The sequence below is a fragment of the Centrocercus urophasianus genome, unplaced genomic scaffold, assembly GCF_019232065.1.
Source record: "Centrocercus urophasianus isolate 14NV4802_14NV808 unplaced genomic scaffold, USGS_Curo_1.0 seq_20, whole genome shotgun sequence".
Classification (NCBI taxonomy): Eukaryota; Metazoa; Chordata; class Aves; order Galliformes; family Phasianidae; genus Centrocercus; species Centrocercus urophasianus.
In genome coordinates, this window is record NW_024884756.1 from 4,130,301 (window position 1) to 4,157,866 (window position 27,566).

Sequence of the window (27,566 nt, forward strand, 5' to 3'; positions counted from 1 at the left end):
AACAAATGGTCAGATTGGTGGATGCTAATGCAGGTATTTTACCTTGCTCGGGCAAAGCATTTTTTCCTTGGTTCAGAAGTACGAGGACCCTTGAATGTTTCTTTGAGCTTATGTTTTTTTTTTTTTTTTCTGTTTGTTTCAAGTTTACTGTATTTATCTTAGGGCAAGTTAGTGCACTGTAAATGTGATGAAATGAAGTCCTGTATTTTGTTCGTGAACGTGGTACATTTTGTTTGGGCTGAAAATGGGCAAAACTGCACTGGCAAAAGCGATACTTGTGATTAAGAGAGCAAGCAGGAGTGTAAATAAAAAATGGATGTATTATGGAGTATCCCTAGACCTGCAGACTTCAATAATTTAGTTTCATCCTTGTCACATGGACTTGGATTTCTCCCATTTTTCCACTTAGTTCTTTTTTAGTTATGCAGTTTGGTTCTGCCATCTTCCATTGACTTGTGGGCTTTTGTGAGAGCGTGATAGAAGAGCAGAGGAGTTTTTATGTTCAAAGGTGCATCATGCAGCTTGTTTCCAAAGGACAGGTGACATATTAGTTCTTCTGCATATGTTTGGTTCCCCATGCTTGTGCTTGGAAACCCCGAAACTGAGCTACGTTGGAGTGCTGCTCAAAGGATAGAAGAAACCCTTTTATTTCTTCATTTCCTCTGATAAGGGCTGTTATGCTGTTTCCTCTAGACAATGTGATGGATTACTTATTTATTTTAGATTACTTTTAGATGACATGTTAGATCTTGTGTCCTTCTCATTTTCCTATGAGAACCTGCATTTATTTTCAGTATAAGTTGATCATCACAGTCTTTCACCATAATCTTAACTGACAGCCACAGTGCAGTCTTTGGAGGAGTGAATATCACTGTGAGAGAACCTGTCCAAATGGCCGGAAGTCATGGGAGAAACAAGTGCCTCTTTTTGCCTGCTGTAGTTAAACGTTCTGACTATCGTAACAACTCTCAATTCACCATGGCAAAGGAAGCCTTTCTTATGCTAGCGATACGTGCTGTCTTTATGTTGTGCTCAGTGTCTAGTGGTCCCATCGCAATGCTGTCCTACTGCAAGTAGCTGGGCCAGCTTTATCACTGACCTCTGCAGGATATCTGGCTGGCACAGGGTTCCAGAGGAGTGGGGTAGGCTTTGCTGCCTTTCCCATGCTAAGCAGAGCCCTTGGCTGGCATGAAACTTGCATTGCTGCTGCTTTGCTTCCCTTTCTGCCTCCTTCCTGGGGGATCTGAGCGCAGGGAAGGCAGAGGATGCAAGGGCCCAGTGTTCTGCTTTGCCACCTCTAGCTCCTGCTGCTGCTGCTGTCTATCTAAGAAGGTATGAGATGATTGCTATGGGAAGTTAGTTTGGGGTACCCTTTCCTAGAAATCCCCAGAGGGGGAGAAAGTGGAGGCTAGGATTTCTTAGGTACCTGAAGCTGTTAGTACTACCCTTTTCCTACCCACGTGCTCCATTCCGTGCCTTCTATTGCTTGCAGCCAGCAGTTCCTTTGAGTGGAATCTTAGAGGACCTGGGTGCAGGAAAAGAGCATGTGAGTGGGGTGTAAAGAACTGAAGAGGAGCGTGCCTGTTTCAAGGAGCTGGTAAACATTGCCTTAATTGAAGATGGGTCAATCGTGACGGTAGTCTTCCATCAACCATTAGGAAAACAACTTGTTGGTTGTGCAAGGCTGCATGTTCTGTGTGCCCTGACTCCAGACGCGTTTGGTTAATTCAGTTGTAAAAGCTAGACCATGGATAAAGTTTTTGACCTCAAGTATGAATTCTAAATGATTTATTCTTCCTGTTGTTCACAGGACTTAGGACTAAAAAGAGGCTGTTAAAGGGAGTGAATTCTGTGGTTTTGTGATGTCTTGGGAGATGACGGAATCTGAAGATGTAATTGGAAGCACGTGGCTGCTATGATAGGGAACAGCTAGCACCTTAATGTCACTGATCTGAGTAATCTGGTGTCTGTGGTTATACTTAAAGAAAATGTCACATTTTCTTTTTAACTAACAGAAACAAGTAGTCAGGAGCACCATAGTCAAGTGGCTTCATGCAATGGAGTATAGAGGTTAACTCAAATGACAATTCTAGTGCTTGCTTTATATCAAAGGATGTCCTCACAACAAATCATCGCTTCCTAAATGAAAAAAAAAAAGCCTTTCTTATGTACTGTGTGCGTACATGAGCTAATTAACAATAAAGCCTATGCAGTGCAGGCAGATCCTTTCACAGCTGCTTTGTACCCTCACACGGTACAACTTGAGTAGAAATTCACAGCCATTCTGACTAGATGATGGGGAAGGGAAACCACCTCTAATAAACTGTTAATGTTCATCGCTTTTATGGAGCTCTGTTCCGTTGCTTGGAGGAAAGCATTCCATATGCTCTCTATTTTTATAGAATAATTATAGTCACTTCTGGAGGGGAAGAAGAGGAGAATGGCTGTAAAAAACAAGAGGAGAAATAAGATCTATGGGTACGAACTAAGCAGCATTACTTAACTTTGAATGATAAAAGATGCTGCTCTTAAGAAACTTCTAATATGGAGCTCTCTAATGCTGTATCAGAATGAAGTTGAAGAGATATTTTTAATTCCTTTTTAATTTCACATGTATGAGTAAGGCTTGCAAACTGCTGTTTCTTGTCCTGTCTCTGTGGGTTGAATAGAGTTTACAAGCGATCCATTTGTGATAGACAGCGGAACCTCTAGTTTTGTGTGAGGATTGCTGCTGATGAACTGTTTTTAAACAGACCTTTGCTGTGGGCATGCTTACTGTCACAACAACATCTCACTCACTGCCTGGAGCTTTGGGAGGAATGCATGCGAATCCCCCTTTGTGTGGGGGAGAGTGAAGGAATCAGAGGCAGCTGTCGTAATGCACTTCTTAAAATCCATTCTGTGGCTCCAGTAGTTTAAGGATGCTGTTGAGAGCGCACAGGATTGAATAAGGCAACTTTTGTTGGTTGTTGTAATTGATTTTACAAACGGTATGAGTGAAATGCTCTTGTGTGTGTTGAGATGGTTGCTGCCCACAGACAGTGTTTCTCAGCAGCAGAGCTGTTGTTTGATGGATTAAAGTAATTTATTATTGCCTAGCAGCACGTCAGAGAAATGCTAGAGTGAAATTACACAAGCTGGCCTACCCTACCGATTTGTGGATATAGGAATGGCAGTCTTTACTATTTGATATGGTGTATCCCAACCCTTGCACCTTATTCAGCTAGTGAGCTCTGGAAGAGCAGAGTGCTCAGTCTTAAAAAGCAAACAGGTTTCTTGCAGAAATGTATGGTGATGTGTATTTGGTCTGTTCAGGACGTGATGAGGGACTGTAAGATTCTTAACCCTATGCTTCCTGACATGCATTCGTTGAATCCTACTCTTCTGTGGCTTCAGTATGCAGTCCAGCTTGGTGAGCTGGATGTGTGTAGTCAGCCCTACCGTAACAGCAGGATTAATGGAAATATGGAAAATAGGCATCATGAAGTATGATAGTTACCAAGCCTTGGAATTCTCTCAGGCATTTAACTAAACCTGACTGCATCTTTGAGGACACTCCTTAATAAAGGCTATTTACTACTTTTTTTCTTTTGGATTTTGTGTTTTGCAGCTCACAGTAGTATTTTGAAATACATTTACAACAAGAAAACTCTTTGTTCTAAAAACTGCATAAATTATTGTTACTGCACTTGAGGAGCAGGGGAAGTAAGCAGGTAGACAAGGTACAGCAGTTCTCTATGAAAGGCAAGTATTTGGGGAATTTCAAATGGAAAATGGCTCGTTAGAATGGAAATTAACACACAGCCCTACTGCAGAGGTCGCCACCTCAACCCGCATAAGCCTTGTGTGTGTGTCGGTATTGGTTTGGCTGTAGGAATTATATATGATGCTGTGGTAAAATGGTGTCATGGAATAGTGACCTTATTATAGAGTAACGGTCTATGTCTCACTACTCTCCTGTGGGTTTCTTTTATGGCTTGAAATGAGGATTTAATTTAGATTTAATGTTGTTATAAATTATCTATTATTAAAAATACATTTATTGAACTTGAGAAATGTGGAAGATGTAGAGTTGTTTAAAACTCTCTGAATGGTTTCCTAATAATTCATTAATATTTAACATGTAATAAATTAGAAGTAAAGCTCATGGTCTTACTTCCAATCTACCTGCATAATGCAGGATTTGTCACTATTTCTTATTTAGATAGTTTATGTGGTAGATGCATTTCAGTTCGGAGTCCAACCACGACTTAATTCTTTGCATTCTGCCTTAATCACCACAACCTATCTGGTGATTAAGGAGCTGCAGTTCTTGCAGTAAATGGAAAGCTCTTGGTTGGAATTCCTTTGAACAGTACGTTGATGGCACCGTATGGTTTTTTTGAAAGCATACGTACAGTGAAAGTCCACTTAATTAGGTCTCTTTAGATCAAAGTTAATGTCTTGGTGCAATCTACCGAAGGAAGGGGACAAAATTAGAGTTAGGAGTAGACTTATTCATTTCTAATACCTATAAAATCTTGCAAGTCCTCTCCCCATATGCACACTTTTCCACTGCCTATTTAAATTCACTTAAATATTTCTTTGAATGATTAAATGTAGAACACTTAATAAGATAAGAGCTTGCGTATCAAGTCTGGAAATATTAGCCTTTTTCCATTCACACAAGATCTGTTTCACAGGAAATTGGGAACAGCTTTTCCAGCTCTAGGTTAAAAGTAGTAATGTAATACAGTTTATCTTCATTTGTTTTTGCATCAATGAAAATGATGATTTGGAATCTTGTATAATCTTTTTAGTTGGAAGGGACCCTAAAAGGCCTTCTGATCTAAAGCCACGGCAACTAACTTTCCTATATCCAGTCTGAATTTCCCCTCTTTTACCTTGAAGCCATTTCCCCTTCTCTTGTCACAACAGACCCTGCTAATGAGTTTACCTCAAGCTTTCTTACAGCTCCCTTTGAGATACTGACAGGCTGCTTTGAGGTCTCCCAGAGCCTTCTTTTCTCTAGGCTGTACAACCCCAGCTCCCAGTCTGTCCTTACAGGGGAGGTGTTTCATCTCTGGAATTGTTTTTGTGGCCCTCCTTTAGTGTTGTTCCAACAGGCCCCTTATCTTTCCTGGACTGAGGAGTCCACATCTGGATGTATTGTTCCAGGTGAAGTCTCACCAGCACAGAGTAGGGGAGCAAGATCACCTCCATCCCAGCTTCCCAATAGAAGCTGGCAATGCTTCTATAGATGCAACCCAGGATACGGTTGGCTTCTTGGGCTGCGAGGGCACCTTGCTGGCTCAGATCTAGCTGCCATCCTCCAGTGCCATCAAGTCCTGATAGGCAGGACTATGTTCTATCTTTTCATCCCCCAACTTGTACTGATGGTAGTAGTTGTTGTGACCCAGATACAAGATGTTGTGCTTAGCTTTGTTGTACCTCGTGACATTTGGTAAGGTGTTCTCCAGTTCTAGCTGTGCGTGGCCTGAGAACATAAATTGTGAAACTAATGAAACCAGCTCTACTGTAGCAGCAATTAGCTAATATTTGTTCTAGCTAGCTATGCTTGCTGTGGAAAGCAGTGTTACAGCAGATAGCATATGAAAAACATTATCACAAATACCTGAGACTGGCAGGAATGTTTCTCATGAGAGTTTATCAAGCTGTCAGACCAAATTAATTGATCTTACTATATTTTTTTTTGCCTGTCGTGTAGTGAAGAGTTACAACAGTGATGATGTGGGAGAATGTCACATGAATTACTTGTATCTTTGGGTTTCTTTGATGCAGAGTTTCAAATACCTGTGTTCAAATTGTAGTGAGGAAGAGAGATCTAGTAGCAAACTTAATTCCCATGCAACTCTCTCTCTTCAGTTTACTTTGCATCTCTTCTGTAACATAAATCTGCAAAGCGTTTGGCTGCAGTATTGATGGCATGTAGGTCTCCATGCTTCTTGTACACAGTTCTGGGCAGTGGTCTGGTTGCAGTGTCTGGCTGTGAAACCTAGGACTGGCCTGGCAAACATGTTGACCTACTGCTGTAGTACAAGGGTTCCACTTGCAGGAAGGCTAAAATTGTAAGAGCACTAAGGAGGTCTGCTAGTCCAAGCTTCTTTCTGGTAACAGGGTCAGCTATGACTGGCAAGTGTTGCGTGCAGAAAAAATGAGTTTTGGTCACTGATGTATTAAGACTTAAATTACGGAGAAGGTTGAATCATCTGCATGTAGTAAGATATGGAATGACTGAGTGGTTCTTGGGAAGGCTCTGAGAAGCTTGTGTTTTAGGAAACTTGAGAAAGGGATGTTACGTGGCAGAAGATTAGTAGCAGGTTGTGATAGGACTGAGAATTGGCAAAAAGAAATGAGGCTAGCGACGTGGAGGAGGACAAAAAAAAAAGAGGGAGATGCAGACAAGAATTCAGGCTGGACTCGATTTCTGGAGGTCCCTTCCAGCCCCTGCAATTTTCATTCTGTGATGGAGATAAGGTTTAGCATTCTAATAGTAATGGTAGCTGATCCCTATAGTGTATTTGGTGCTGTTTGTTGTGTCCCAGTCTTCTTTAAAGAAACTGGAATGTTTCAGAAATTACTTCTTTGCTTGCCCCTCATGATCCCTCTCAGGAAAGGAAGAAAAAGTATTGCATTAAAAGTGGAGCACTTTTAAACAGATGGACTGACGAATGCATAGTCTCAATCTCAGTAAGAATCGTAGAGTAAGTACAGATTGCATAGATGATATCCTAGCTTCAAAACAGTCCCAGCACGTATGGGCAATTTTTCCCTTCTTTGTGGCAATGATAACCTCAGCTCATAAACGACTTGGATGCAGGTTAGGTTCAGTGCAGTTCCTCTACACTTTGTGCAAACTGTCTTTGGATTTTTGTGTTCAGCCAGCAGATCAGATCAGACTCCAGTTGACCAAATTCCATGCTTCGGGACATATCAGTCATCTTTTAACCAACAGATTTCAAAAATGAAGGAGTTCTCTTCCCTTACGAAGGAAATTTTGGTTAGGAAAATTACTAGCTGTAGCAAGGTGTGTATGTATTCCCTCTAGTTGGTTTCAGTAACTGTTTTGCATGCCTCTCATCACACTGCAGACACCTACATTTTTCCAGTGTGACGAGAGGCAGTTCCTCTCCCTTCTCTCAATTTGGTGGAAACCCGGGGGGATGTTTGAACTTCCTTTGTCCTGAGCCCAAACGGGCCTCAGAAGTTGTGGGACATAAAATACTCAGAAGGTCAGCAGGCTCTGCTGTCGGCCAGAGAGGCTGCTATGTCGGTGTCAGTTCGTATGCGCTTTTACCCAGGATGCTAGGTGTGCTCCATTCAGAGCATTTAACAGCTATTGGAATAGAAGTATTTAAATCTTTAGACAAGGCAGTACCTGCACTAAAGTCTGGAATATTGTAGCATACTTGAATTCAAGAGAGAGAGCTGTTTTACTACATCATCATCATTGGCCTTTATGTGGGCCATACTGTACTTCAAAATCATTGTAATAAAGCAGCTGTTGCAGGGACTAGGTTGTGCTGAGCCATATCCTTGTCATGGACACAAGCTGTTCTTCTAATCAAGTCACATCTGTGACTATCAAGATGCTAGGAGGTTGCTGTGTGTATAGAGACATGCAAAATATCATAGGAGCTGAGAACGGAAGCTGGGGATAACATTCAAAGCTGATTTAAGTTATTTTTATCTATGTTTTCTTTGGAGTGTACTGTAGGGTCATGCTGATAGTGTAATGACTAGAATTAAGAGAAGTTGAAGGATTCAGATGCAGACTTCAGGGGTATGTCTGGGTATGGTCATGCGCAAGCTTTGCATCAAAAAGAGGATCTCAATTTTTCTTCTCCTTATTTTTTTCCCCCTCAAAATCAAATGACATTTTTTAACAATCAATGTAACTTAGGGCATCTAAATAGATAATGATGGTGATGGTACCCTTCTAATACTAAAGTGATAAATCCCAATACGGCATCAGAATGGCAGCATGGCCTGGGTTGTAAGGGACCTCAAAGACCGTGAAGCTCCAACCCTGCCCACAACCTCCCCATTTAATACCAGCCCAGGCTGCCCAGGGCCCCATCCATCCTGGCCTTGAACACCTCCAGGGATGGGGCATCCACAGATTCTCTGGGCAGCTGTTCCAGCACCTCACTGTTCTCTTAGAAAAGAACTTCCGCCTGACAGCCAACCTCAATCTTTCTTCCTTCGACTTAAAACCATTTCCTCTTGTCCCACCAGAGGTGCTCGGAAACAAATTCCTTATGCCATAATCTTTATCAACTTTGATTTTGCTTGTACTTAAAAGCCTTGGCCACGTTTACTCCATCCTGTGCTCTGCAGAGATGAATTACACGTATTTAGAAACTCTCACAGGGAGAAGCAAAAATGCATGTTCCAGTTAACAACCGCGTGGTGGTTATTCGGAGGCAATTATTTCTCCAATATTAGAGAACATTTATGCCAGTGTGGAATGAAGTGTTAATGTGTTGTAGACTTTGAAGGCAGAAGTCTTAATCCTCTATGCAAGCATATTATATGGGGGCAGATTTCCAAATGCAGTTAAAATGGAGTCTACAAATCCTCGGTTCGCTCTGACTTTGATCTCAAACATAGGTCCCAAAGATGATTTAATGCCACCCCTTGTTAAGAAGAGCTCAGCTGAAACCCACGTTAGCTCTGCGTTTATCACAGAACGCCTGATTGGATGTGACAAGATATTTGAAGATCAGGAACGTGGTGTGACAGTTCTGTTCTCATCAGTTTATCATGTCCCATATTTGTATGGCTTTTTTTCCTATCTCTGCCAGTGTCCGGTGCTGAACTTGTTAATAGCTTAGGCTGACTGTGCACTGATGAGAAGAGGCTTGTTGGCTTTAGCCAGGTTGCACATCGGACTTCAGGTACCGAGCCAGGACAGAAATGGGAATTGATGCTGTCCTAATGCATGTGCTGAGAAGCATGAGTCAGAAAGATTTAGGAGAGAGGCAGCCTGTGACTGAGAACTTCAGGCTTCATCACCAGTCCAGTCCTTGAAAGTTCATTGCTGTGAAATATTCTGGAGCTTGCGCAAGCAGGTACTGTCCCATTTGATTCAAAGCTGGAACAGGAAAGAGTTTGCAGCCACTTAGACACGGACTGAAACTGCGCTGTGCTGCTTAGATCTGCTGAACAACTCTCAGGAAAGGCTGGTTTTCCAAGGACAGATCAAAAGAGATGGTTACACAGAGACTGAGGCATATTCAAAAGAGAGGTCATTTGTGAAGTAAAAATGAAAGGCACAGAGCTGAGAGAAGTTCATCCTGTGCCTCCTTAAAGGGAGGCAAGCCTTCTTTACAGTCCTACAGGCAAGATTTCACGTAGTTGTGGATGGCTTTCAGTGTTTTGTATGCCGAATGGCTCAATACAGGTAATGCTGTACTGATGGGTTTTGGAATATATAGTGGGTACCAAATTGTTACAATGATGAAAGAGCACGGAATCTGTCCTGACTGTGGTCAGTGTCAGTGGTCAGTTTTATGCTAGCAGGTATGCTCTCTGTTACCAAGCCCCATTCAAGTTCTGACTGCCTACTGATTTAATACGGACGCTACGCTGTACTTCTCCATCTCCCCAAGCCTCACACTGCTGCAGTGTGGTGCTCATGAGTGGAAATCAGTGCTGCCAGACAAAGTGGTCTCTCAGCACATAGTGTCTTGCAGCAGAATGCACTTTGGCTCTGTTGGAGAAAAGCATGTGTTCTAATTAATGATTTCAGGTACACAGAAATAATTGTAGAGCCTGTTGGCTCCAGCTGGTTACAGAGAAGGCTGTGTGCTGCGGGTTGACTTTATTGCCTCTAATAGGAATGCTTTATGCAGAGAGGCTCCTTGAGCTAATGGTGATGGCTTTGGTTTCGGAGCAGTTCATCAGCACCTGTGGTCATTACAGGGCTGGCTTTCTTTATTTGAAGCAAAATATTAATCTTTGCAAAGAAACAGGAAACACGATAACTTTATGAAGATGATTGTTCTTTTGCTTGATGAACTGGCTTTGCCTGCGAGGCCCATCTAGTGGATTTTAGTGGCTTTCTGTCACAGATGAATCAATCCCTATTACGCGGGGCCTGACTTGGAATATTTTACAAGGGACGTTAATCTGTTTTACTTAAAGCACAAGCCTCAAAACAAAGTCACCGTGCAAGCTTTTAGCAAGCGTTCCTCCCTTGTGTTGTGTCAGGAGAGAAAAATCTCAGCCTTAAAATATGAGGGGTGCAACAGATATCAGGTGGACTTGCAGTTTTATGGCGTGAGCAACCCATGGAAAGCCTCTGCATCAGTGCTGTAGTTAGTGGCATTTCAGTATTTATTCCCAGTCAGCTGTATGAGCAGGGGGTTAAAACAGACTTCATAGTAATTTATGGTGAAAGTAAGAGAGACATCATTGTTCTCTGAAATTATTTAAATCACTGCCCAATTTTGATGCCTTGTAATAGTGCAGTTGCTCTTAACAGCACCTCTTGATCAGTGGGAATTGTGTTCTGCTCATGGCTGAGAACTTGGGCTCTCGTTTGATGAAGATGGTGAAAAGCTTCAAGCGCAAGGTTTGAGTCACCCAGTAACATGCTAAGGTACTTGCTTAACTGCAGGGTGGGCAGGCTGGGACCTACAATGTAGTGCTCAAGTTGCACATTGGAAAGTCATGGCTGAGGCTACCTGCCACCGAAGTTTTAAGTAAAGCGAGGTGACAGCGTGATGGAACGCGGTTTGCTTGTATCTAGATTTAAATGTGGAACTGGTAGGCATTGTGAGATCAGTTGTCAGTTACAATTTGTGATTATATGTGATAAAAGCTAATCTGAACGTGAAGGTGACATTGCTCAATGTTTAAACACCCTCAGATTAAGTGGAGAAAGGGAGAAGGGGCTCTTTCTTTCTTGTATAAAGAAGAGCACGCTTCTATGTGAATAATCCTGGCTGATTTCTTCCTGCTCTGGGGAGCCCTGTTCTGTGAACACCAGGCACTGGGAGTTGTGGATGTAGAGATTGCGGGGGGTTGCTGGACAGCAGAGAAAAGCTATTAAGCACACTCAAATTTGCTTCCACCCTGAACTGTTAATTTTGTGTAATTTAAATGCCTAGATTATCATTGCAGGATTAACAAAATCCCTCAGATCTCTGAAAACGCATATTATAAGTTGACTGAATTCACCTCTTAGGGAAAGGGTGAGGACCACAAAGCGTGGGTCGTCCATCTCAAAAAAGAGTGCCTTGAAGTAAAAAATAGGAGTGACATAGATAAAACCTAAGGCAGTAAGAGGGCTGGGAAGTGTTGAGGCAGGAACGGAAGGGCTTGATTTTAAAGCTCGGTTTATGTATGTGCTGTAGTAGGTGGGTTAGTGCTAAAGATGTGAAAACAGGTGTTTTCTCAGCTTTATTCCATGGAGCACAGCACTGCTTCCTTTCTCTTCTGCATTGTTCTCCAGTCTTAGAGTTCAAGTCGACTCTACAGGGGACTCAGTCTAGGCCATGTACTCAATGAGGTCAGTAAAAAGGCTTTAATACCTGACTGTGGGAGCACTGTGGGAATTGCAAATGTGTTGATGTTTTGGCGTGAGTGTAAATATACAACCCACCCTGCTGAGCATCCTTGTTAGTCTTAGGACTCTGATTTGAACTTGTAGTTTCAAATTGGATGGGTGGGAGCGGGTGAATTCTATACACGTTTGAAAAGAAAAATACTTTTCTCCTGATTGAACAGTAGGATCTTATTTTCAAATTTTAGCCCATTACACACAGTTTCCAGTTGAGAAGGCAGGATTTTTCACATGCAGTACTTATTTTCTTTCTACCTCCCCTGTCTGGTCATTAATTGAGTATTCTGCCCTCAACCTAGGGAGGGGTGATGGATAGCAAATTAATTATGTGGGATTGGATTATGATTCAGAGCCGTATTTCTTGCACTACGGAGTCTATTTTGATGAGCATAAAAGTTCAGAAACGCCTAGTAGAGAATTTTTTACACCCTCTGGAGATGATTTTCAGCGTGTAAAGGAAAATAATGGCTGCATCAGCAGTTTCGTGGTGGTGGGCTAGTAGTGCTAGTAGTGGAGCTGTAAGAAACACGAGCTAGAGTCAACCTCTGGCTGTCCCTCCTTCTTTTGGATGGGTAGGAGTGACATAGAGCTGCTCTCCATCCTCGAGCTTAGCCTTTCTGAGCCCTACTGAAGACATGGGGCCTCTGTGCTCTTAAAGGTGACTTCACCAAAATCTGTTTTTGAAGGCGGTGTTTTTGTCACGTCATTAACATTGCTGCTGTTAGTTTTAGTTAAAGTATTTTTAAGCACAAAATAGACTGTAATGGATAGTTGAATTCACAGAGGTGGTCGTGGGCTAGTAGAATACCAATAATGTAAACAGATTGCATCCGTAATGCCACTAGAGATAAGGACTTCTGTGCATGTCCAGCGGCGTGTGAAGCTGAACTGATGGTTTGGTGCACGTGCTGGGGGGCAATAAAAAAAAAAAGAGATTGGATTAAAAAAAAAAAAAAAAAAAAAAAAAAAACAGAAAGGGAGAAAAGTGAAGACTTGAAACCTGTATCTCTGATCATTAACACCCTATGGAGGTCTGTGTTAAACAGCCTTTAACAGTTAACTAAAGGAAAGGTAAACAGTTTTAATGAAATTGAGCTGAGTATTAAATTTGAGATACCATGCACACAAGAGTACTAGAGAGATTACACAGTTGAAGGTGTTAGCAGAAAAGCTAAAAAGCAAAGTCAGCCTAATGAACCTAAGTCCAAATAACCCAAATGAAGTGGGTGACAAAGAAAATAACTCGAGTGCTTAGGAAGTAATCTGTACATGGATGGTAACAGCAGTGAAACGTGATACTGACGTGCACTGATGATACCAGAAAGCACTGAAGCCTGTGGCTCATTGTTTGCCAATGTGTCAAATGAAACTCATAATTGCTGCTGTCTCTGGGGCAGCGTGGTTGGCGCTGTGTTGGCGTGGCAAGGAGAAGCTGCTTGGTATACAGCTGTATCCATTTAGCTCTGTGATGTTTGTGTGTGTCAAGATTTTTACGTAAGGATGGTCGGTCTACGAGTGAGGCAGCTAAAAGTTGAAAAAAACTTTTTTAGAAAGGATTATTTCCTTTTAAAATCAGTGAGAGTTGATATGACGGATGTCTCCTTGAGAACTGATTACTTATGGACTACCATTCAAATATTGTTCAGACCACTTTCAGCATATTTAGTGTTACAAAAGGTGATATCAGCAGTTGTCTTGATAGCTACTGATAAACGCATTTTGAAGTCAAGAGATGTTTTTTGTCAGTCTTCACTTTGGTGGTAAAAATTCTATGGTTGTTTCTGTATCATTTTGGAAAGTATCTTTTTGCTTCCGAGCGTTAGTGCCATCTTCATAGAGTCTTTGATGACTAGTGTAGACGTGGGATTCGAAATTGTTTTCGGTGGTGATGTAGGTACACCTTAATATAGCAAACCAGATTAGATAGGACTGCATCCCACTGCTTGGCTTTGTGGTTTGATGTAAAGGAGTAACGAGGGATCAGGTAAATGAATGCGCTGTTTCTGTTGGACGCATGAAAATTTTCAGTACCTGTGTGCTACTTTTATTTTATTAAGCTGTCATGTGTCTCCCATCTTCATTCAGACATAATGGGAAGATGGTTAAACCAGAGCAATGACACTTGTACAATCTTGGTGATTGTTAACCTATTTCTTGTAGCTAACGAGATGTGATTACTGCACCGTTCTGCCCTGCAGTTGTCATGCTGTCTCTCTTTGCCAATCTTTTCAGCTGATCTCCAGGCACTGCTGTTGGGAAGTTAAACGCTGTGTTTATGTAATTTGCTGGCATTCTGTGGGAGCACTCAAATTAAGACGTTGGGTTGAAGGCTTCTACCCACCTTAGAGACAGAGAAAACAAAGTGAGGGCAGAAGTTGTATCAACTTGTTCTTCGGCAGGAGCTTGTTTCTCTGCACATACAATGTGGGAGATTGCAGGGGTAGTGGGGGACTGCACTACTTCATTTGTGCAAAAGCTGACCCTAGTTCGGTACTGTTCGAAGGAGACTTTCTGGCTGCTGCAAAGCAGTCTTCTGTTCAGGCTTTTGACTTTGCTGGAAAAAGGTGACAGAACCAGATAGGTGCGACCATAAAACCTTCACTAGAATATTCATGTGGAATAGTGATGAACTGAGAGTGCCTAGAGAGTGTGTGGTACTAGTAATGAATTACTTTGAAACATTAATATCCCATACTTGAGCAAGGCTTGCACGTGTATGATGCCTCCAGGTTTCTCTGACACGGTGTTTTTGAAATTCCTCCTCCCTTCTCTGAACTCAGGAAGATGCATTATGTTGGTAGGCAGTTTTTATTTGGGCATGAGGAAGTACTGCTTTTCAGAAAGGGTGGTCAGGCACTGGAATGGATGCCCCGGGAGGTGGTGGAGTCACCGACCCTGGGGGTGTTCAAGGAAAGGCTGGATGTTGTGTTGAGGGACGTGGTTTAGTAGGAGCTATTGGGAATAGGCGAACGGTTGGACTGGATGAGCTTTTAGGCCTTTTCCAACCTTGGTGATTCTATGATACTATTTTCCCCCTTTCCACCCTAACCCGTGAGTTAATGTGGTTAGAGCTAAAGAGTAAGTACAGGAAGACAAACCTCTTGCAGGGAAATTGCAAATATCTGTATCCTCATTTTGCCATTGCAGATTTGCGTTTGCCATCAAAGTGCATGTTGTGTCTCCTTGTCCACACAACTTTTCACATGTGCATGGCAGTTTGAAGAAAGTGAAATTGTTATATTGATGGAAATCAAGAGAAGTTGTTAATAAGTTTCCTCTGATTTTTATATTTGGTTCAACTAAGAAACTGTCACACGACAGTAACCTTTCCAAGCGATTGTGTTTTGTGTGCCCAATTGTTCTCTGGTCTGTCATCCCACCTAACAGCGAAGTCTCTGATTCTGATTGCTAGAACCCCTCTGATTGCTGCGGGAGTTATTGGTGGCCTCTTCATCATCGTCATCATGGGCCTGACATTTGCTGTGTACGTTCGACGCAAGAGCATTAAAAAGAAGAGAGCGCTGCGGAGGTTCCTGGAGACTGAGGTGAGGGTGTAGGTAGTGGAGGAGGCAATCTAGGAAATGTTTTTAAGCATAACATTTGTTCTTCGTTCATCGCATACAGCAGGGGTGATTGCTACTGTCTCCCCGTTCCTGTACTTTGAAATGTGTTTGATTATGATGTTAAATCAGGGTTCCCCTCTGCAAGACAGATAATCAGTCTTATATAGTTCTGTAGCGATACTTCAGTGAGGCTGTTTAAGAAGTGTTGTTTCCTGTTGTATTTTAAGGATCCTGCTCCCACTTACTTCCACTCTAGAGCTTGACAAAAGGATTTATGCATCCTCAGTCTGTTTTCCTAAATACCTTTATGCCGGCTAGAATTTGTGTTGCTTGTTGAATACTGTTCAGGTTTATAGAAAGCTGAACTTAATGCTTTTAGGTATATTAACCTTGCCATCGTAGCAGCCTCCACTTAAGCAGAAGTGATTTTAAGCACAAGCACTGGCTTTGGCAGCAGCTCCTGTTCTTCATTTGCTCAGATAAAAGCTGTGGCTGGTGGTATTTCTCCTGAGGGAATGAAGTCGTAATAGAAGTAGTAGTAGAAGGTCTTACTGTGTGGGGATGCCTGCCTGTGAAATGGAAGGTTAAATCAGGAGTTTCTTGAAATAAGCACACACAGCTTCAGCTCCCTTCTCTATTTCTAGCTGGAGGTTATAATAAACCAATCTTTCTCTTGGTCGTAGTAAAACTCTTCAAGCATATTTTTAAAGCCCACAGTACTCATACTCCTAGCCATTCCTGTGCTGATGGCCTGCAAGTCGTATATATACAGAAGCATGCTGGCTATCTTTCAGAGGGAGCCTTCTTTCTTTGACTAAGTTAATACTGGACATCTAAACAGGAAGTGAGAAAGAGAATCCTTAAGTGCAGCTTGCAAATAATTTCTAAGATCACCTTGTTGCTGTTTGGTTTCATGTTTTGGTACTCAAGTAACTTCCAACTATTGACATTGGTAACCAAACTAAAGTAGTCTGGTCAGCTGGTAAGTAGTCCATAGTGCTCAAAGAGCCATAGCAGGAGTTCTGAAACCACAGAGCAGTTAGCCTTGTGAACAGACTACTCTGAAATACTGCAGGGGTGTGAATCCCATATGGGCAGGAGTAGTCCTGAATTATTTCTCCCATCCTGTTAAAGGAGCATGCTGTTTTTCATTGTTTAGAGTATTGTCCTTTTCACGTATTTTTTTTTCAATTTATTTTTAAAGAACCATTGCTTTTCTGGCAAACATGGTACAGTAGTGATTTCTAAAGTCATTTTTAACAGAATGGTGGTTTGTGGTTTATTTATGAAGTTTCTTGGGACAAGGTTGCTTTTTTTTGAACAAATTACTTAATTGTACTTTTTTTTTTTTCTTTTTTTGCAGCAAATTAATGGCTGCTAAAAATTGTCTCCTTTAAGTTGCTTTCTCCTTAAATTTGTCCTCCTATATGGTACAGCAGAAGTTGAGAGGAACAGGCCCTTGTCCAAAACAGAATAAGAATACGATGAGCCATTAAGTCAGGGTTATTTAAAAGAAATATGACTAATTTAAGAGGCACTAAAATGGGCAAAAATACAACGTGGTCCACTGATAATAAATGCTGTATTTCTGTCAGGCAGGAAATATTTATACCGCTTCTGTTAGCGGAAGTCCTTGAGTGCGTTACTGTGACACCAATTCAATTTCCAGTTTGTAGTTCCATCATGTAATTCCTGGTGGAAACGATTACATTTTGAGTGAGGATTTTTTTCATACTATTGCTAAGTTTCTTAGCGTTAGATTGTTTTCTTTAAAAGCAAGAGATTCCTCCAGGAGTTGTTATATCAGCACTCTTTACTGTCTTACTCCAGTGTTTGGCTGGATTGGTTGTTTCCAGTATAAGCTGCTCGTGAATTTTCACGCTTTCAAATACTTAACACTATTGGACTTGACTTCGTAGCTTGTGGAACCCTTGACTCCAAGTGGTACGGCACCCAACCAAGCTCAGCTTCGCATCCTGAAGGAAACTGAGCTGAAACGAGTGAAGGTTCTTGGCTCTGGAGCCTTTGGAACTGTATACAAGGTAAGAGTCTTCTCTACAGCATTGATTAGCCTTGTTTAACCTGTGAACAGTGAGGTTCTGACCTCTTTGCCAGTGATACTCATTAGTGGAAGTTTTTCAGTAGTTTCAGGGAGTTCAACATCAGATTATAGAATAAAATAATCCATATTTAGTTTAATTTTGTGGGAATCAATAGGTGGTGGAAAAAATGTGCATCTTCATGCTTACATCGTTTCTTTTAAACGCAATTGTTGATGAGAAAACCAAGATGATCTAAGGGCACTTGCTGGCAAACAACCATCCATTACATAAAGGTTTAGTTTTGATAGTTTAGTGAGACTTTTTTTTTCTTTTTTTTTTTTTTTTTTGCTTTTAATAGTTTATTTTGTGTATTTTCAGTTTTGATGTTCGGGATTGAACTGCATAATGTGACAAAATACATAAAGAATTAGAACAGTGAAATTTTTATGATTGTTGTCTTATTAGTCTTCTGTCACTTTGCCTTATATTTCTAGGGTATTTGGGTCCCCGAGGGAGAAACCGTTAAGATTCCTGTGGCCATTAAGATCCTTAATGAGACCACTGGTCCCAAAGCCAACGTCGAATTCATGGATGTAAGTCGTTTCGAGTCTTGGGGGGGATCTTTCTTGAGTCCACAGAGGTTGTAAAGAGTAATTCCTGCCAGTTGTTTTTCTTAAATAGCTGAAGGAGGTTGTTTCACAGGAGCAGTACTGTACTGATGGTTAGCACATGTTACAACCTGATGGTCTATGCACAAAAGCAGCTGAGTGTTAGTAGGGACATGTCCTTCTGTTACTCCTAGACCAGCTATCTCTGTGTTAATGGATTCTGTATGGTAGCAATACTTTAAAACAATAAGCACCAAACAGTAAACAGCTGGGGGTAGGTCAGTGCTGCTTCTCTGAAATAGAAGAGCTGGATTAATCGGTGCAGGACAGTGCTTTGCCCTGGTCAGATAATAGTGCTGTGGAACCCTAAGCATGTGGTAACATCAGTGCCAAAATGGTGAAGTGCTGGGTGTTTCAACATGCAGATGCCACGAGCCTCAAGATGTTTGGGTTTTGCTTGTCCATCAGTGGAAGGCTCATTACTTCTGTCTCATGTGCCAGCAGTTTTCCATTTTTGTGGCAGAGTATAGAGATAAGAGAAGGAATTTGCAGGGGAGCATCTTGCCACCTATGCAAGTTTTGCTTGTGTAGAACTCTCAGGAACAGAAACTTAACTCTCTTCTGCTTCAGTTTCCCTGAGAACTCAGCACTGAGTCTGGGAGCAGTCAGCAGCAGTAAAAACATAATAGGGAGGGGAAAAAAAAAAAAATGCCCATTTTCAAAATTCCTTGGGCTTTGCTAGTCTAAAATACTGTTAATAAAAGGTCAAGATCATCATTTTTATGGATGTTCTGTGTTCTGTCTTTTGCTTTGTGTCAAGATTAAGCCTCACTGACACTGAATGTTTGTGTCCAAATCAGAGGCAGTATTTTGACAAATAATAGCAATTTGCATTTTATTTGTAAAACTCTCCTGTGAACTTGAAAATTACGTAGGAATTGTAAATTCTGGAGGTCTATTCAGTGTACAGCCTTAATTTGATAAGCATTAATGGGACTATAAACCACAAGGAGACTGTACTCCCATTATATAATCTACTCCTACATCTAGAAATTAATAACAATGTGCAGTTACAGCTCTAGCTGTTTCAAGCAAATGATCACAAGTTCTCACAATGGAACTAAAGCTGTGTGTAGACCAAGGTGCTTCCTATGCTTTCTTCAGGAGTGCTGCGTGTGCATGTTTGTTGATGACATATAATAATCGTTGTATACAAACACACAAAAAAAGGGCTCTGTTTGGATGAAATGAATTGCACTAAAGCGATAAAGAAGATGAGATGTTTGCTTAAAGGACAAAATAATGGTCCATGGCAAAGCTCCAGGAAGAGGAGATCTGGTGTTCAGTGATCCATCAAAGTGGATGCTCAGGGAGTGGAAGGCTGCTACGCCAAACTGCATGTGTGCTGTTTGATGTCAACAGACAGTATGCAGATGCCTTTTTCAAGTAGATGGAATTGGTATTGCTGTATGGAAGTCACTGGAAGCGTGCAGTTTGCACCACATGAAGAGCTGACCTTCTGACAGAGAAATAGTAGTAATCGCTCTTTCTGTGATAGTGATTAACCTTGAAGCACATCACAAAGAACATGTAAGATCCTCCTTAAAAGACCAAGTTGGTTGTTTAGGGGTTTTGTAGCACAGCGTCATCAGCTGACTTAATTCACTGGACTTTATTTTCCTCCAATGTGTGCATCTGATGAATGGCTCGGAAATGGGGACTTTTTCTTGGATACTGTAAATATTTTAACTACATAACAGGCAGCCGCACTAGGAGAGGTTTCTCTTCATACTGACATTGTCTCATGAGCCTCTGATGTGCTAATAATCAGGTGGAGGAATGGCGTGGGTTGTTGTGAGTCCTAAAGATCAGTAAAAACCCGAAGGTTACTTTTAATCTTCGCTAAAAAGAAGTAGACCCCATCATCAACTGATAGAGGTAACGGTGAGAAGGACTAACGTGCTTCCTATCTGTGCTGCCCTGGATATGTGTGCAGCAGTCTGTAACATTCCTTGCTGTACGGAATTGATGGGAGGGCAGACGATTTCCCTCTTTTGAAATAATTTTTCATGCAGAAGTACAGAAGCTCCTGCCATCCTTGCCTTCTAACTCAGCCATGTATTTCCTGAAAGAGCTGGCGTTTTAATAGATAACTTTTATGTAAAAGAAGGGTCTAGAAATTAGTTATGGTTTTATGTGACCACTGCTTTCTGTCCCAGAAGGGATATAATTTAATACTGGTAAGCTATTATGGGGAGATATTCTTCAATGGGAGATATCTAAGTGAAGTTGTAGTAGGAAGCCTTTTTATTCCTCATCACTCTGAGACTTTGGTCAGTGTAACTGCTGGATGAAATTATCTATTGGCGTTATCTGATTAGGAGAATGCATGAGTACATGTGAGAGCACAATCCATTGGCTGTGCTTTTAGTAAGAAGAATGGTGTGAATGGCCTTTGTCAAAAGCAGCTGTTTTTGTTGGTTTTTTAAGTTGTATAGGAGCTAACTGCCATTGGGGGCATAATGGGCATAATGGACTACAGTGGGATGTCTGACAATGTTTCAGTGGGAAGGGGATGTTAATGGGAAGGAGGTATCATGAGTTATCCACTTGACTTTGCTTTTTTTTTGAACTTGTTAAGTACAGGTGAGCTTTTGTTGGCAGTTTTTACTCAGTTGTGTGTCCTTGTACTTGCAAGTGAAGCTTAGTATTCCCTTTGGAGAGGCTGTGGGAGATGTAAAGCCTCTTGCAAACACTGGTGTGTGTACACAGAGTGTAGTTGAACGCTTCAATGTCTACAGCAATAGCTGGTAGAGACAGTCGTGGCGTGTTCCAATGGCTCTGCTTTATACTTGTGATGTTGGCAGAATGTCTTATAGTGTTCTGAGATCCCACTGAGTGTTATGTTGGAAGTAAAGAAAAACAATTTGGCTGCTGGGCTGTCATTTCAGCACCTTGAACATCTGCTAATGGGTCTGTAATGACTGTAATGATACAATGTATGGTGTTAGCACCTCCTATAGCCAAACACCTCCCACCAGGGGATGATGAATTGGCAGTCATCAAAAACTGCATTTCCTATTTGGAATTTTTCTGCAGGGAATGGCAGCAGAGTCTATTTTGTGTTTTCAGATCCCCAACTACCTTTCTTTAACACTGTTCCCTTCTTTCTTACATGGTTGCTTTTTCTCTCTGGTAGTTCTGTGTCTGTCACGAGGCAAGACAAAGCCTCCTGCATATCCGAAACCGCTTTCTCCAGGGAAGCAGCAGAATGTGCATGTGGACTGAAAGGGGTATACTCTTTAATACTTAACAGAGGTACTATTTTTTCTTAAGTTTCAGTTGTTGGTCATTTATCTCTGGAATAATTTCCTAGGTTAAAGGATTTCCCCTCAGGCACTGAAATGGTTTCATGTTTGGGGTGTTTCCATTTCCCTGCTGGGTTTGCTACACCTCATGGTCCCCAGAAATGCCCTGAAATTTCAACTCTGAGTACGAGAATGCTTGCTGCTGCTTGTGTGTCTGGCAGGGGAGCTGCTGCTGGCATCCAGAGGGAAGGTGTCCTGCCCCTCACCCCAAGGCTGGCAGCTGTAGGAGAAGATGAGGCTGTTGGGCAGGTAGGAGAAGGCTTATTATGAGAAAAGTCAAAATAAGCAGCTGAGAGGCTACTTGATAATTGAACAGGGACTTTTCATTTCACTTGTGAAAACAATTTCCTCTCCTCGACCTCTAATTATTGGACCGTTACGATTGGTAAGTCAAGTAGCCTGATCGGGTTTAACATCAAACCACATGCTCAGCAAATAATGTCATACATTCCAGAGACACACTGCAATTGAAAGTGTGCCAACCTATCTTTGAGGCTAAGAAATATCTTAAAATGATTGTGTCTTGGGGGAGCAGACAACTGATGAGACCTTTTCTTTCTTAGCCCTCTAAGCTTAGCGCTTTCAGGAAGTAATCTTGTGAGCTCTGATTCTGTCCAGGGTTTTGATCCACTTACAAATTTAATCTATCTTCACAGAACTTAAGTGCTCCATTGTCTGTTAGAAAATAATTAGAAGCTGCAAGCACATGCCTGCATACGCGGAGTTCCTTGGAAGCCCCTGAGCTCATTGAGATGAAGACAGTTTGAGTGATGGTGGTCAGCTGATACTGGGCCAGAAGCTAATAATAGAAGGCAGCGCTGCTTAGCTAGGTGGGAAAGTTAACTTGGGAAAAATTAAACTGAAGGGTTTGGGATTTATGCTTGGAAATAAATTTCCCATTCTCATTTGTTTCTTGGTAAGAGAGCTTCAAAGGCAGTTGGTTTCTTTTATGGTTTTATAATTAAGATCTAGGGGGATTCTTGATTTATTTTTTTTTTCCTAGGCTTAATGTAGTTCCCTGCCACCTCCAGTAGCAGTATTCATTGAGCAGGAGAGCATTTGCCAAGCAAACTATGAAGATAATAAGTGACAGTGACCTCCACTAGGCATAAGGCAAACAAATCAAAGCTGCCTGTATAGAGAGGGCCAATGCACCCATCCTTTATTCTGTCACATTTCTTTGTTTAATGAACTAAATGAGCCAAGCAGTCAGTCTTCACATACTGTGAAAAGATGAACTTCTCCTAAATTGTGAGCCCCTCTTACGTATTAAGACAAGTGCTGAAGACGTACCAAATTTAGGCTTGGTTCATGGGTTTCAAGGGGAAAAAATCATTTATCAAGGAGGGTTTTCTCTCGTGTTCTGCTGGAAACCAGGAGGGATCTGGTTAGCTTGAGTTACCTTGTTTCTCTAGTTGTGTCTGCAGGCCACTTTGGAAAGTACAGCTGGATGGTCAGGTCAGTAGGGTGAGAGAAGGCCTCTTGTTTCCACTATTTCTAGTAGACATAGGTCCTAGGCTGGAGATACAGATATCTTTTCTCTGAGGGTCCTTCTAAGATCTTGCTCTTCATTATGAGTGTATGGGTGACAGCAGAAAGATACTCACCTATCCATCGACTTCAGCTTAATTCCCTCGTGCTGCCTAGCAATGCATCTGAGCTGGATCTGCAAGTCTGAAAAAGGCAGCGCTGCCTTCAGAGGTCGAGTGGTACGTGCAGGCACTTCACAGTCCTGCCACTGACTGCAGGGCTGCTTGGGAAATAGCACCGAGTTAATCCTGAACCTCGGTTTAAAGGTCAGCTTTAGGATCAAATGAAATCCTGTGTGGCAGCAGTGAGATGTTTTCCTTTATCTTCCCCTTCTGTCGTTTATGTAAACACCCTTCTTTCCAACTGGCATAAAGGGCCCCTGTAAGAATAGCAGCTAAAGAACAGCGGTGTTGCTGCATTTGCCTGGCAGTGCTTCAGCTGTGATTCAAACAGGCTTTCTTTCCATCACGTTAAGTTGCTGCGGATGGGAGGCGAAGGGGTGACCGAACTCATCTGATTGTAGATTCTTTTGTTCGGTTCCCCTCTTCCTCCCACTTACGCACGCTGTAAGTGTAGCCACTTAGGGGAACCTGCCTGCCTGTCAGTTCCAGGCACAGAAGCTCACTGTGATTGCAATTACAATTTCCAGCTTGTCCAGAGATGCCAGAAATCAGGCTGTCCTTGAGAACTCTGCATACTGCGTGCAGGCCCAGAGAGTGATCAGCCGCTACAGAAGCTGGGAGTCTGATCACTCCTGAAGGTTAACTGCTTTTAGTCCTTTGAAGATTAACTGTTTGAAGGACACATTCACTGCTGTTCCCAATAGAAGCAGTCATTCTCTGAAATATTTACTTCAGTAATTTCTCCTTCCATAGCATGCATTTGTCTGTGGGGGTGTGTGTTCGCTTTCCATATGCAGGAGCATGTGTCAGTACAGAGAAAAGATGAAGTCTAAGCACAGACAGACAAGCTAGGCTATTTGGAAACAGTCCTGCTGGCGTAACGCTGTAACTGAGACATACACTGAGGGAAGGAGAGTAGTGAGGACTTAACTAGTGAGGTCTTGCTGCCAGGAGAGCTGTGGGTACCCCGTCCTAGAAATGTAAGGCCAGGTTGGATGTGCTCTGGGCAGCCTGAGCTGCTAGAGGCAGCCCTGCCCTTGGCTTTGGGGTTGGACCGGCGTGGTCTCAGAGGTCCTTCCAGCCTTAGTTGTTCTGTGATTCGATTACTTGGAAATCCTGCGCAAGTTGGGAGTATCTGGGAACGGAGAAAGTAAGTGTTAGTTTAGTTTGTTCTCCAGAAAACAGTTGTAGATTAAATTAAGCTACTAAAACTTGCCATTAAATGTTAGTAGTAGTACTGGTTACAGAGGGCATGCGTATGAAGGAAATGCTTTGTACCAATCTATTAAACCTCATTTTCATAGGTTAGAGGTACACAGCAACGTGGTTGATACCTGTTGATTTTGCTTTGAAGTGTTTGAGCAGCTGCTGAAATAGGAAGACAGATATTTGCATAGCTGCATGTTACGAAGATCAGGAGAGGAAAGCTTTGGTTGCAAAACACTTCAAAATAGAACAAGCAAGGGGTGGGAGTGTGAGAAGAAAAAAAAAAAAAGCAAACAAAAAGACCCACACAAGTCATTTAAAAGCCAATTACACTTAAATGCATGCAAAATGGCCTTCCTGAAACATAAGCAAAGCACTTGGGAGCACCGGAATTCTTTGCAGAGCCTTACTGACATTGTCCCATATTAAGTACAGGAGAAAAAAACAATGGCAAAACTTGGTGAAATGGCAAATTATTGAATAACATCATATGTTATGACGAGAAACCGATTCAGATAGCCAACTTTATAGCAGGCTTTGGCACTGAGAATTAGGTAATTAATGCTGACTTGAGACGAAACGAAACTGAAAGTGTTGAAGGAGCTTTGCAGTGCTTTGCATTTTTTCTTTGTGCCACTTGCTCACATTAGCAATGTAGGATAGGATAGGAGCAAGGTAATGTTTGAGTTTCTGAAGTGCAGTGCTTATGCTGGAACTTATCCACACTGATTTTAAAAAAGTGGAATTAAAAATCGGGTTTTTATGAGCCCTCTGCTAGTAAAAAAATATGTGCCATTTCTCCCAGCAAGCCATCAGTAGCTCAAGGTTAGCAGTGGTCCTAATGAGGTTGTTGGAAAGATGAATAAGAAATAACCTGATATTTAAGTTGTAGGAGCTGGCTGTAAAACTGTATGTGTATGCAGGCTAATCATTTTTTAAGTATGCTTGCTTGTGGCTTACCTCAGTGCCAGATGGGCAGGCTGTTACCCATCGGATTCCTCATGAGTACCAGTGCTGAGGCTGTACACAGGCAGTAGCACAGGCTGCAGTGCCCAGATCAGCAGCAGAGCACAAACTGAGTGAGAGCAGAGGGTCCTGGAGCATCAGTGTGCTGTATTTATCATGTTTGTTTTTGTACTGCCTGAGTGCCGAGTCAGCTTTAAGCTGAGGGAGAGCAAGGATGTGAGGGGTTGAAATGAAGGAATTAATAAAAAATAATAATTAAAAAAAAAAAAAAGGCCAGCTTTACACACACAAATACCCGTTTGTTTTTGTTTATAATAGAAATGTAAGGCTGGGGATATGCAGGCATGTAAGAGCCGAACTTGAAGTATCGCTGTGGAAATAAGTTTTGTCTTAAAATCTACCAAGGAAATGTAGTTTGGAATATTCTTCTCTTATCGTTTTGTTGTACGATTGTTTTCCCTCCTCAGTGCTGATCCTGCCACCTCTGATACATCAGCAACTGTCACGAGCGTACAGAAATGGAATAATTAACATCTGTTCATATTAATATTCCACACATGATATACAGATGGTAGTCGGCTGTCCCTATCACTGCTTGTCACGTAGTTGCATGAAATAAGAAAGGGAAATCTGGTGCATGACTGGGTTGTTGATGATCTTGGTAATATTCTGCCAGTGCCTTTTAGGCTTAAGTGCAATAACCAGGATAAACAGAGACGGAGCTGAGGTCACGCCGTGGCTGTCAGATCACAGAGCAGTAATTGCTGGTTGGAAATGCTTGGTCCTCTGATATTGAAACTACACTTCCAAAAATAAAAAGATTTTACACAGCAATATTTTCTATATTAACTTTGGTGTTGCTGCTTATTGCAGTATATGTCATTGCTTGGCCCTGGTAAGATCAGAAACCCTTTGTGCTGTGTAACCATGGTGAGCTTGTCCCTGCCCTGAGAAACTTCCTATCAAGATAGACACAACGTATAAAGGACAGAGGAATTACTTATTTTTCATCTTCCCTTCACAGATGGGACTCTGTGAATTGCAAGATAAATTTCACCATCTCTGAAGCAAATTCATTGGTTATTATTATGTTTTAAAATCACATTCTCCTTTTAAATGTTTACTTAGAAAAGCAGGTATTGTATTGTGGAGGGGGGGAAAGCTGTTTTCTCTAATTAGTCACTGTAAATGTGTCTGTAATGCTCTTTTCAAAACACCTCTTGTTATCACTCGGTGCTTGCCAGCAAGTCAGGCATTTCAAAGAAATGGGACTACAAATTAAGGACAAAAGAGAAATTTGGTGTTCTTCCCTTAGTTATGTCTAAGGTAATTACAGTTGTTTCGTGAAGGATTCTGCTTTATAAAGAAGTTACTAGCTGAGTAGGTAAATCAGCGTTGTATCACTGTATGAAATAGTAGACCAGGGCTTACTGTTTATTAATGCTTTGCTAGGAAATGATTTTACAGTGTTCGAGGAAATAATTACTAGGATTTTTGAGCTGTGTTAACAGATGGCATCTGTATTCAGTTTGCTCAATCCTAGCTTCAGAAGTCTTGGTGAGTGACTTGCATAGGGACATTCTATGGTATGGAACAGTATGGATGCTATGGTTGGAAATGGCTGAGGTGTAGTCAAGCTACTGTTGATCCCAGTGGTAATGAGAGACTTGGAGAGCAGAGGGTTTTGTTGAACGGGGACCAACTGAGGGCACTTTGCCAGGTGTCCAGGGCTGAGTGGGGTAACACCAGAGGGTACCATGCTGGGTCTCATTGGGAATGTTCCCTGGGGTTGAGGATGCGTTTGCTATCTGTGCAGTGCTGTTTGCTTGGGTTCAGTGGCATGAGATGCATGTGCATATAAAAGCAGAACTGTATTCTCTGAATGTTTCTTGAAACCAAGCAGAACACTTGGTTTCTAAATGAGCCCTTGTTGGTTTGGATGAGTGACTAGAGTACCTGCAGGAAACTAAGTCATCAGGGAAGTTATTGAAGTAATCCAAGTGTTTGGAGAAAGGTTGGGAAGAAATGACACTTGAAATGGGGAAAGAATGTGAGTTTCTTTGCTGAGATTTTTCTAGGCATAATTTTTAGTAATTTTTGAGTAAAATGTACTGAAAACTGTGCGTGTTAAACAAAATCCTAGTCAAATTCAGAATGGGCTATTGAACCTTTTTTGTGTTTGTGGTTGGGCTGCGTACAGTGGGGAGAAGGAGTGGGAGCATTGGGGAATTCTAACTGAGGATAAGCTGGGAAACGTTTTGCAGTAGTAGGTCATAGATGAAGACCTGAGTGCAGAGTGGGAGATGCTTCTGGTCCCTCTGCAACTAGTCCTCTGTTATCAGGTGAGAGCACAGTTGCCTTCTTGACAGTGCTGTCACTCAGGTGAGAACATAGATGTGAGTGAATCTGTAGGCTATTGATGTTGATGTTTACATGAAGGCTCAGCAAGCTCTCTGTGTCCTGAAACTCCACACAGTGTTTGAGAGCACATTGTGTTGCAGTGACATGTTTCACTGAGCTGGTGCAGACAGAGCAAGAGGCAGCCCTGTGGCTCCATATGGATGTACCTGTAGGACTGCAGACGCGTGG

At 41.9% G+C, this 27,566-nt stretch overlaps 1 protein-coding gene across 1 annotated transcript in view; it reads left to right on the top strand.

Annotated features, from left to right (window-relative positions):
* The window catches only part of ERBB4 (erb-b2 receptor tyrosine kinase 4), a 501,644-nt gene that overhangs the window by 378,180 nt on the left and 95,898 nt on the right, over positions 1 to 27,566 (top strand). The window contains exons 19-21 of the mRNA XM_042822364.1: positions 14,985 to 15,117; positions 17,055 to 17,177; positions 17,672 to 17,770. Coding sequence (XP_042678298.1) covers positions 14,985 to 15,117; positions 17,055 to 17,177; positions 17,672 to 17,770 — 355 coding nt within the window. The remainder of the gene's footprint in view (positions 1 to 14,984; positions 15,118 to 17,054; positions 17,178 to 17,671; positions 17,771 to 27,566) is intronic.